Source organism: Tilletiopsis washingtonensis (genome assembly GCF_003144115.1).
Source record: "Tilletiopsis washingtonensis strain MCA 4186 unplaced genomic scaffold FA09scaffold_2, whole genome shotgun sequence".
NCBI classification, from domain to species: domain Eukaryota; kingdom Fungi; phylum Basidiomycota; class Exobasidiomycetes; order Entylomatales; genus Tilletiopsis; species Tilletiopsis washingtonensis.
This window is the reverse complement of record NW_020311999.1, coordinates 583,195-593,717: the sequence shown is the minus strand read 5'-3', so window position 1 is coordinate 593,717 and position 10,523 is coordinate 583,195. Positions and strand designations below refer to the sequence as shown.

Here is a 10,523-nt window from a genome sequence, read left to right as displayed (position 1 = left end):
CACTCTCGCACAGCCCGGCCTGATTCGCATCTCCATCGGCCTGGAAGACGCGTCGGATCTGATTGCCGACCTGCGCGAGGCGCTCGAGGCGCTGTTGAGGGGCGAGCGCTTCGACCTGCCTGGCGCTGCGAGCGCTGCTGGCAAGGCCTGAGCCCCCCCCCCCCTCTCTTTCCCCTCTTCCCCTCCCTACTTTCACCGCGATCACAGTCGTGCAAATCGATAGGGGCGTCTCATCATCATCATCTATTACCATGCTGCGCCCGTTCCTGCGCCCCACCTCACGTCTCCATCTCATCGGGCTCCAACGGTTGAAGCGCCGCGCCCACACCGGGGGGCGCCGGCTTGATGTACTCCTCCACCTCCTCCTCGGAGATCGTCTTTGGCCTTTTCGAGTCTGCCTCTCCCTCTGGCTCATCGCGTTGCCTCTCCGCCGCCGCAGCCGACGCCGCGGCCTGCTCCTTCTGCCACTGCACATGTTCCTCCTCGTAGCCCTCCAGGCGCATGTCGTTGATGCCCAGATCCTCGTTTTGCTCGTGCGAGCGCTCATAGTCGAGCGCCTCGATTTGCTCGTCGGCGTCGGGCGCATATGGGTTCTGGATGTAGCTGTTCGCCAGCGGATCGTCGAGAATGACGGTGAAGGGACAGCATTCGGCACCCATGGCCGCCTTGAGCTTGCCGAGAAAGGCCTCAAACTTGCCCGTGTCGCTGCGGCTCGACGAGTCGCCGGAGAGGAGGCGCGTCGAGAGCTCGTCGTACACCTGCTGCAGCAGGCCCTCGAGCGTCGTGAAGCGCCCGCCCAGCGTGCCCGGGTTCAGGTGCAGGTCGATCTCGGGAATCGACAGGCCGGCAGACTCGGACTTGAGCAGATCGCGCGAGAGATCAGAGGCATCCTCGACGCGCAGCGTCAGCTTGCGCCCCTGCGCCGAAATGGCAGAGCCCGACTTGACTTCGTTGTCGCGATAGCCACACGCGTCGCAGTTGGTCGACATGATGATGATGTCCTGTCGTCGCGCGAACAGACCGTCAGCCCATGTGCGGGGCACACCAATGGTCGTGTGAGAGGGGCGCGCCTCACCTTGAAGTACGGAATGGTGACCTGCTTCATGAGCGTCTGAAGCGGCGCCGAGCACGAACTGCACGTGCCGTCAAACGCAAAGACCTCCTCATTGTCGAACTCCGTCTCTCCCTGCTTCTTGCTAAAGCCTCCGCCCTCGTCGCGCTCAACCGTCGTGGGCGCCTTTGGCGGCGCGGCAAGGCCCAGCACCGAGTTCTGCTCGACGCTGCGTGCATAGTCGCGCTTCGTCCACTTGTTGTCTGCCGCGCCCAGCTGGCCGACGGCGCCGGTAAACTCGATAAACGAGTTGCCGGAAGGATCGTCGAGACGCAGACTGAAAGGCGCAAACTCTCGCTGCTCTTTGGCCACCTTTTCGCCCTCCTTGTCCTCGCCCAGAATGGAGCGCAGCCTGGTGCAGATCTCCTCAATCTTGGCATACGCCTCGGGCTGCGCATGCTGCCGCAGAGGCTGGTCCATGGAGAGGTCGCGCAGCGTGTCGGAGACGATGCCTTCGACGGTGGTGAGCTGGCCGCGCTTGGGCGGGATGGAGAGCTCCAGCTCGGGGATCGTGAGAGTGGCAAACTCGGACTTGACCACTTGCCGGTCCAGATCGTCGGCCGAGGTCAGGTAGACGGTGTACAGGATGCCCTTCTCTGCAAGGGAAATGCGTACAGTGTGAGCCAGCTGGCCACGGCGCCCTCGGACGGCGCGCAGCGAGGCGAGCATCTGCCAGCAGCAGTGTCGACACAGCTCATCGAGGCGCCAGGACTGCGCGTGGCAGTGCACACCAGATCTGCCCGCCACGCTGCTGCCTCGCGGCTGAACGTGGCAGTGGGTTGCCCACCACGCTGCTCCCTCCTGGCTGCGCGTGGCAGTGCACGCCAGTCTGGTGGCTGCTCCCTCCTGGCCTGCCTCTCTCGCGCGCCACACGCACCCTGGATCTGTCCTGCGCTCTGGATCTCGTTGTTGCGCGCGCCGCAGTGGTCGCAGTGGAAGGAGACGACGATGACCTCCTTGAAGTAGGGGATGTAGGTGAGGAGCATGCGTGTGGTGCCATTCTGCTCGCACGCCATGCACAGCGACTCGATCTGCTCGACCATGCGCGGCGCCGCGCCGTCGGGCACGCCCGGCTCGGCGTCGACGACGTGCTCGCCAATGGGACGGAAGAAGGGGTCGGCGGACATGGCTGGCGTGTGGGTGGTGGCGGGGGAGAAGGAGGCGTCTGTCGTGTGCTGCCGCCTGTGTGGCGCCGCGCTCGCCTGTGCCTTCCTCCACCTTCGCCTCACTCGCACACGCACTCGCTGCTCCCACGGCTGCCTCGCCCGCACGTGACGCGCAAGCGCCCGCTGCGCCCAATTCTCGCGCCTGGTGGCCAGCGGCCGGCGCGCGCTGCTCCACCTGTCTTCCTGCCGTCGTCCTCCCTTGCCCACACCCACACTCCCTCGCCAGCCTCAGCCTCAGCCTCAGCCTCATCGCAGCCCTCCTTTCCCACCCTCGTCCCGCCTCTTGCGTCTCGCCCCCGCCTCCGCCTAGCCCAGCATGGCTGCCCAGGGCCAAGATGCCGACCAGAACATCCAGATCTGGGTGCGTGAGGCGTGAGGCGCGAGGCCGTGAGGCGCGAGGCCGTGAGGCGCACGGCCAGCGCCCGACGCCCGCCGCAGCGGCAGCGGCAGCCCCCGCTGACATTCCCCCGCCGCCCGGCGCCCTCTCGTCGCGTGCAGAAGGTCCGCAAGCTCGTCAAGGTGAGGCGCCGCCGCCGCCGCCGCCGCCGCCGCGTGTGGAGCCGCCAAGCAGCAGGCGACTGACTGCGCTTGCTGCCCCCCTCCCAGAGCCTCGACGCCGCTCGCGGCGCCGGCACCAGCATGATCAGCCTCGTCATCCCGCCCAAGGTGAGCAGCGCACGTGCTCCTGCTGCGCGCCTGTCGAGCATCACTGACCGCTCCCGGGCAACAAGTCGCAAATCAGCCAGTTCTCCAACATGCTGACGCAGGAGTACGGCACGGCAAGCAACATCAAGTCGCGCGTCAACCGCCTCTCGGTGCTCTCGGCCATCACCTCGACGCAGCAGCGCCTCAAGCTCTACAACCGAGGTGAGTGCCAGGGGGGCCGAGGAGCGGAGCGCGACGGCCATGGCGCACGCTGCGGGGCGAGGACGGCGAAGGCCACGGCGCACGCTGCGAGGCTCGCGCGCACGCACGCAGCGACGCTGACTGGCTGCTGGCCCCATGCCTCAGTGCCGCCCAACGGCCTCGTCATCTACTGCGGCACCATCCTCACCGACGAGGGCAAGGAGAAGCGTGTCAACTTCAGCTTTGAGCCCTTCAAGCGTGAGTTGCGCATCTTTGCACGCTGACGCAGCCAATCGCGCACGCTGACCTGGCCTCGCGGCACCCGGTACACACACACACACACAGCGATCAACACCTCGCTCTACCTCTGCGACAACAAGTTCCACACCGAGGCCCTCTCTGAGCTGCTCGAGAGCGACGCAAAGTACGGCTTCATCATCATGGACGGCAACGGCAGTCTGTTTGGCACGCTCAGCGGCAACACGCGCACGGTGATTCACAAGTTCACCGTCGACCTGCCCAAGAAGCATCGTGAGTGTGTGGCGCATGTTGCGCGTGGCGAGGGGGACATGGAGGCGTTGCAGACCGCTGATGGGCCTTGTGCAACCAGGACGTGGTGGTCAGTCGGCGCTGCGTTTCTCGCGTCTGCGAGACGAGGCGCGGCACAACTACGTGCGCAAGGTCGCCGAGGCCGCCGCGGGCCACTTTCTGACGGACAACAAGTGCAACTGTGCGGGCCTCATCCTTGCCGGCTCGGCCGAGTTCAAGACGGAGCTGGGCCAGTCGGACCTCTTCGACCCGCGCCTGGCCGCCAAGATCATCCGCACCGTCGACGTGTCGTACGGCGGCGAGAATGGCTTCAACCAGGCGATTGAGCTCTCCGCCGAGTCGCTGGCCGCCGTGCGCTTCATCTCCGAGAAGAAGCTCCTCACGGCCTACTTTGAGCAGATTGCCCTCGAGACGGGCAAGTACTGCTTCGGCATCGACGACACGTTCAAGGCGCTGGAGCTGGGCGCCGTCGAGAACCTCATCGTGTGGGAGAATCTCGAGACGATGCGCTACACGCTGCGCGACTCGGAGGGACGCACAAACATCCTCATGCTCACAAAGGAACAGGCGGCCGACAAGAGCCGCTTCCAGGACAAGGCGACGGGACAGGAGATGGAGCAGGCCGAGGAGCCCGTGACGTGAGTTTGTGTTGGCCCCCTTTGCGGCTGCTGCGTCGTGCGACGCCCGGCTCGGGGCTCTCGCTCACACCTTCACCCCTTCCCCCCCCCCTCTTTCGCAGGGTGCTGGAGTGGCTGGCCGAGAACTACAAGCAGTTCGGCACGAATTTGGAGTGTGAGTCTTGTTCTCTGCGCGCCACTTGTTCCTTTCGGGGCCACGCTGAACGCTGTGTGCAACGCTGCCCCAACTAGTCGTGACGGACAAGTCGCAAGAGGGCCTGCAGTTCTGCAAGGGCTTCGGCGGCATTGGCGGCACGCTGCGCTACAAGGTGGCCTTTGAGGACATGGCCGTGTTCGAGGATGACGAGGATGAGGTGAGCAGTTTGGCCCTGGCTTTTGCCCTCCCTCCCCCCCCCCCCGTCTCTCTCTGAAGGCGCAGAATGGGCTGACCGAGTGTGCCCCCGTCGTGCCTGCCAACAGTTCATGTCCGACTCGGACGACGAGTGACTTGCCCCGCTCCCTCCGGCGGCAGCGGAGGCTTTCGAGCGCCGCGACTGGAGGGGCAGCGAGGGCGTCGCTGGCGTCGCTGCATCGCTCGCGGCCCAGGGTGCCACCCTGTGTTTGCGCGCGACAACGACGACCTCGGCGGCGGCGGCTGTACCGCGCCGGGCCAGCGCTCGGCTGCATGCCTTGCGTGCGCATCTTCAAGAGGCGCCGCAGAACAAGCAGGCATGCATGAAGCACTGCTGTGATGGCTGCTGCTGCGCCGTCGCTGCCGTCGTCGGCGAGACGGCGTCGCCACTGCCGCCGCTCGTTGTTCGGCACTACTTCGACGACGACGACGACGAGGGCAGCATCGCCAGCGTCTGCGTTGCCTAAAGGGTGAGAGTCGCATTCACACATCAGCCCCCTCGATCTGACAGCCACACTCGCTGACTTCGACATGTCCGCTCAGTCGCGCCCCCTAAAAAGCCAGCGCGGCCCTCGCTTCTCTCTTCTTGCCCCCCTCTCGCTGCCTTCGTCTCGCGCGCGCTCTTTGCCCCACCCTCCATTCTCGCTCTGCCCTGTTCAGCGTGCTGTGTGATGATTCGTGCTCTGTTCCTTAGCTCTCTGCTCTCTGCTCAATCCCGAGTGCCCTTCTGAGCTGCTCTCACGCACGTGGGCTGACGTGTGAAGGTGAAGCGGCCGACATGGAGCCAAGTCGAGTGATGTCGCGCAGACGAGAAAGAGAGAGAAGGCGCTGCCCCACGCAACGCGCGACGTGGCCTTGCCCTCTCCGCCGATCGGAGACCGCGGCGCCAAGGTGCTGGTGCGGTGCTCTTTAGCGCCTCGCCTCTGTTCCCCGCCTTCCTTTCTCCCCCACCATCACCCCCCGGGCCTCGCTCTCAACAAAATGGCCGCTCTTCTCCTGGCGCCCTTTGCCTCGCTCAACGGCGCGCTCGGCGTGCCGCTGCACGCCACGCTGTACCCCTTCGCCGGCGCCCCCACGCTGCACGCCGCCCGCGTCTCGCTCGCCTATCGCGGCCTCTCGCGGCGCGTCGCGCAGGCCGAGGGCGCCAGCTCCCAGCGAGGCGCACTGCTGGATGGCGCGGGCTTCTTGGTCATGGTGAGTGTGGCTCTAAGGCTCTGCGAGGCGGCATGTGAGGCTGATGCGCGACACGCACGCGCGACAGGCATGGGGAGGCTCCTTTCTCACCAACTATCTCGTCGGCTCCGTGCCCATCCACCTCCTCTCTCCACTGCCCTTTCTCAACTACATGTCCGTGCATCTCCTCCTCGGCGCGCTCCTCGCGCTGCTCCCCTCGCCCAACGCCGCCGTGCTCGACACGCTCGCCGCGCCCCTCGACGGCGCCACGCGTGCGCACGCCGTCATGCTCGGCGTGCACCTGGCCGCCACGCACAGCTCGCCCATGGTGCGCAACAGCTTGATGGCACAGGTTCTCCTCGGCACCCTGGCTGCCACCGGCGGCTCGCAAGCCGCAGGCACCCTCTCCGTCTTTTCCTCGCGCGGCTGGAGCTTCTCCACACCTCCCGTGCTCCTCGCCAGATCCTTCACCGACCTGTTGGACGTCTTTGCCGCGCTCCTAGCTGCTGTCGTCTACGGCGCAAGCACGGGCACGCATCCTGCGTACGCCTCGTTGCGCGCCGCGCTCAACGGCGGCAAGGCCGACGTGCTGCTGACGCCCGTGGGAAGCAAGGCTGCAGCGGCACTGGTGATTGCCGCCGTGTTCGCATACCGAGCACTGCTGCTGCACTGGCTTCCAACGGCGCCGCAGGTGAAGCAGCAGGCGACGAAGACGAAGGCTCAGCTCGTCGAAGCTGCGAGCCCTGCGACTCCAGCGCACAGCACGAGGAGCACGCGTGCGAAGAAGAGCGCATGAACCTGCCAAGCCGCGGCATCCGGAGCTGAGGCAGTGCAAGAAGAGGTGCTGCTATTTGCGACTGGCAAGGGTCATCAGGTACAAAGTCGAGCGTCGGAGGTGTAGAGAGAGAGGCCGGAGACGGGTCATGAGAAGGCCCGAGGCACCCTCTCTCGCCATGCTGCGTCTGCAGGCTGCACCTGCCGTCTCCGTTGCGCGTGCGCCCCTTGTTCGTGGCCCCTGAATCTTCGGCGTCGGCCTGTATTGGGGCGGAAGCAAACGCACCGACTCCTGTGGCGTCGTTATGAGAGAGTGTCAGGGACATAGTGGAGAGAGCAAGCTCGGAGCCGCGCGGCTATATATGACGAGGACGAGGACGCCGCAGACAAGCCGTTCGTCCTCTCCGCCGCGCCGGTGCCTGTTCGGGTGGGCCGATGCCGCGGCATGCCCTCGGTGACCTGGGGCTGTTGCGCTGAAGAGCTAGGGGGGGCCGAAACGGCGCGGATCTCGCGGCCGACTGGCGCCGTGGCTGCCTGCTGCGGCAGCTGCGACGCTACAAAGGAGGGCTATTCTGGGCTCTGGCTGCGTCAGCGCAAGACGATGAATGCAAGGCCCTTGGTTTTGCCGGAGGCCCCTGAGAGGGCAGGGCTGCCGTGCGATGCCGGAGGACAAAGAATCAAAAGCCGCACAGCGCACAGGCGCGCGCATTCCGCCCGCCTCGCGGAGGACGCCTTCACGTCGTCGCGATAGCCGCGCTGTCTAGGTGCTCGTCTTTTCTCTGTGCCGAGCGACTTGTCTCGAGGTATCACGAAGCGCAGAGGAACGCAAGCACGCCTCGGGCATCTATTCCTAGCACGCGGGCCAGCATCAGTTGCCGCGGCTAGATGATGAGCGCCACGTCGCTCATCAAGGGACACTCAAGGGTCGGCCGTACCGCCCGAGGGGCGCGCACAGCACGAGGTGCGCAGCCAATACACCCCCCTGAGCGAGTCAGCGCTTTCGTCATCCTCAGTGTGCCCATGCACGCAGCGAGAGGCAGCAGAGCTCATCTCGATATAGCAACCTAGAGTGGCTATGCCTTGCCACGGGTCAGCTCGGGAGCGTCACGCTCACGCAAAAGGCGCAGCTCCTCGCTGGTGGCACATAAGAAGTGCGGCCCTGCTCACCCTTGGCGTCCCATCGCCGGCCCTCATCCGACGAGTTGCATGCAAGTTGCATGCTTCTCCCTCCTCTCTCCTCGCCCCTCATGCCGCGCGATCACTCTCTCCCCAGCCTCACCTCCCTCAGTGGTGGCAGTCTCAGCAACGGCAACAGTCGACCTTCCTCTCCTCGCGAGCTGCACCTCAGCGCCATCGGCGGCGGCATCAACGGACACTCCAACGGCGGCGGCGGCGCAGGCTCGACGAGCCACAGCGTCACGACGGCTCCTGGACCTGCGGCCGTGGCGCACAGCAAGGCGTTGGATGCGCAGATGCAACTGCACCACAACGCCCCTTCCACCACGCCCGCCTTCCTCACGCACGGCGTGCCGCCGCCTCGCGACGCCAAGCGCGCGCGCACCAGCACGGCCGACTACGCGGGCGGCGCAGGCAGGGGCGCCGGCGCAGCGGGAGGGGCAGAGGAGGGCGAGAGGAAGCCGTCGCCGCCTCAGTCGCAGCTGCCGCTCGGTGTGCCGCCCATGTCCAACACGACGTGTCTGCCCGAGTCGGTGCAGGCGCGCTATGAGTGAGTGTGGCGCGCCTGTCAAGGCCTGGGCCTGCTGGAGGCATGGCTTGAACACGATTCATAGGCTCACCTGCCCCCTGCCTTTCGCCTCACCGCAGAGGCATGAGCCGTCGCACCAGCGCCATGGTCGACAGCTGGCAGCTCGACGACTTCTCCACCGAGGCGTACGTGGGGCGCCCCTCTTCACCTTCTTCTCTCTCTGTTCACACCCACTGACTCTCTTTGCCTTCTCCCAGCCTCGTCGCCGCGCTGACTTCTCGCGGCTACGCCCTCGAGCTTCGCGAGCGGCCGTCGGACAACAGCCATCGCGGCATCGGCGACACTCAGCTGCGCCATCGCTTCCGGCACCTGCTGCGTTCGATCTGCGTCCTGCGCCTCATCCACGGCGTGCCACCCACGGGAGCGGCCGTGCAGCAAGAGCTGGAGCGCAGAGATCCGCGATGGAGAGTGAGAGAAGCACTGGGCGGCACTCCGAGTCTGCACGCCTACATGAGCGTCGCACTTGCGGCGGGCCTGCGCATTGCCTGGACGGACAATCTGGGAGAGGTCACGGCGGACATGTAGGGCCGTCGCATAGCATGTAGCTCTGGCAACTCGGCCCCCCACTCCTCCCGACTACTCGCTAGACATCGCGTCCGCACCCTCTGTTTCGCCCCTCCGTCCCATGCCAAACACGTCCCGTCACCCACGCTTAGCGCCCCCATCATGTCGAGCACACACGGTTGCACATCGCCCAAGCCCCGCTACCGACGCAATGCCAGCCTCGGTGTTGCCGCATCAAGCTACACTCTTGCTCTGCCTTGTGGCTGCCGCGCGACCGGGGGCGCGAGACGATAGGCGCGGAGGCGCGCATAGGCTGTACCTGCCAACGGACCTCTCAGTCAATCGCTCTCACAGAGGTATTTCGCCCTGTCGCTCGGCACGGCAACTTTGACTTCCATTCTCTAACAGCCGGCACAGCCGTCACGAGCGTCCCTCAACAGCCCTGCTGGATGCTGCGCTCTCTCTCCGGCTTGCATCTCGCGCCCCCCGAACGTGCTGCAACGCCGTTGCGAGGATGCAAGACGCTTAGTGGTGCTCGGCGTGCTCGTCACCTGAGAGCAGAAGCAAAAGGGGGATCAGCCAATGCCCCCAGCGCCTCAGAACTAGCGGACTGAGCTCACCCTGGAAGTCCATCTCGTACACTGCGAGAGGGGAGAGCGAGGCGAGTAATAGTGTCAGCCGGACATCGCCACAAGCAAAGAGACGACGAAGCAAGTGGGAAGGTATGCAAGCCCGCCGGTGGCCTGGACGCATGCGATGCGGCCTCAGACAGCCTGGCTCTACTTTACCCCACACATGGCAGCGGATGTCGTCGAAGCCAATGATCTTCATGACACGCTCATGCCGCGCGACACAAGCGTGTCAGGAAGAGCATGGACGTCGACGACCTCCGCTCCACTTGTGGGGCAGCCGATGCCAGATCTTTACTCTGGCCCGCACGTGAAGCGGATGTTCTGGCGCTCGATGACCTTCATGGCACGCTCGTGCGGAGTGTTCGACACGAGCGTGTCAGGAGGGACGTCGAGAGCCAGAACATCCGCTCCATGTATGGGGCAGCCGATGCCCGATCTCATACACCATCCTTTCTGCGCGCGAGATTGAGGCAAAGCCGGACTCACCCGAGCCGCACTCGGAGCAGCGGTGGTGCTGGAGGTCGCGGTTGAGGTGCAGCCAGCTGGAGTGTGCAAGCGCATCAGCGCCCATGCTCAGTGCTGCCATGCAGACGGGAGGAAAACTCACACAGTGTCGTGCGAGCCGGCAGGCGAGCCCGAGCAGCCGATGATGCGCGTCGGGAACTGTCAAAGCGCTCCTCGTCAGCCCCCACTGCAGCACGGCCCCCTTCACTGCCTCTCCGCATCGCAAGTCTCACGTAGGAGAGCACCTTGATGGGCTCCTTGGTCGTGCCCATGCGGTCCGCCTGCAGCGGCGTCATGTCGAACGCATCCTGGCCCGCCAGCTTGTGCTCGAGCTCGAAGCGCTCCAGGCCCGTCGCCTGCTCCTCGTCGGTGGGCACCGAGCCAGTGGCCGCACCCTTGCCCTGGATGATCGGCGGGCCCGAGGCGCGCAGCGCGGCAGAGGTGCGCATCAGACGCACCGCCGAAGCGGA

At 65.7% G+C, this 10,523-nt stretch overlaps 5 protein-coding genes across 5 annotated transcripts; 3 read left to right on the top strand and 2 right to left on the bottom strand.

Annotated features, from left to right (window-relative positions):
• Positions 1-214: 214 nt before the first annotated feature.
• Positions 215-2,120, bottom strand: FA09DRAFT_327579 (zf-ZPR1-domain-containing protein). Its single transcript, XM_025741451.1, has 2 exons — positions 1,076-2,120; positions 215-1,001 (listed from the first exon to the last, which is right to left on the bottom strand). The coding sequence occupies exons 1-2, from the start codon at positions 1,778-1,780 to the stop codon at positions 279-281; spliced, it is 1,428 nt and encodes a 475-aa protein (XP_025601137.1). The 5' UTR covers positions 1,781-2,120; the 3' UTR covers positions 215-278.
• Positions 2,121-2,593: 473 nt separating this feature from the next.
• On the top strand, positions 2,594-4,796 carry FA09DRAFT_333211 (putative eukaryotic translational release factor 1; the record flags this gene model as incomplete). The annotated part of the gene is made up of 10 exons (XM_025743674.1): positions 2,594-2,638; positions 2,776-2,796; positions 2,884-2,943; positions 3,009-3,144; positions 3,289-3,381; positions 3,469-3,654; positions 3,734-4,310; positions 4,412-4,464; positions 4,542-4,663; positions 4,770-4,796. 10 exons carry the CDS (start codon positions 2,594-2,596, stop codon positions 4,794-4,796), a joined length of 1,320 nt encoding a protein of 439 aa, XP_025601136.1.
• Positions 4,797-5,682: 886 nt separating this feature from the next.
• Positions 5,683-6,670, top strand: FA09DRAFT_293498 (hypothetical protein; the record flags this gene model as incomplete). Its single annotated transcript, XM_025740050.1, has 2 exons — positions 5,683-5,895; positions 5,963-6,670. 2 exons carry the CDS (start codon positions 5,683-5,685, stop codon positions 6,668-6,670), a joined length of 921 nt encoding a protein of 306 aa, XP_025601135.1.
• A 956-nt stretch (positions 6,671-7,626) lies between these two features.
• On the top strand, positions 7,627-9,271 carry FA09DRAFT_116386 (hypothetical protein). The gene has a single exon (XM_025739014.1). It carries the CDS (start codon positions 7,855-7,857, stop codon positions 8,956-8,958), a length of 1,104 nt encoding a protein of 367 aa, XP_025601134.1. The 5' UTR covers positions 7,627-7,854; the 3' UTR covers positions 8,959-9,271.
• A 171-nt stretch (positions 9,272-9,442) lies between these two features.
• FA09DRAFT_336253 (putative COX4-cytochrome-c oxidase chain IV) lies at positions 9,443-10,502 on the bottom strand (the record flags this gene model as incomplete). Its single annotated transcript, XM_025743865.1, has 5 exons — positions 9,443-9,468; positions 9,538-9,558; positions 10,036-10,091; positions 10,157-10,212; positions 10,287-10,502. The coding sequence occupies 5 exons, from the start codon at positions 10,500-10,502 to the stop codon at positions 9,443-9,445; spliced, it is 375 nt and encodes a 124-aa protein (XP_025601133.1).
• Between the last annotated feature and the right edge of the window lie 21 nt (positions 10,503-10,523).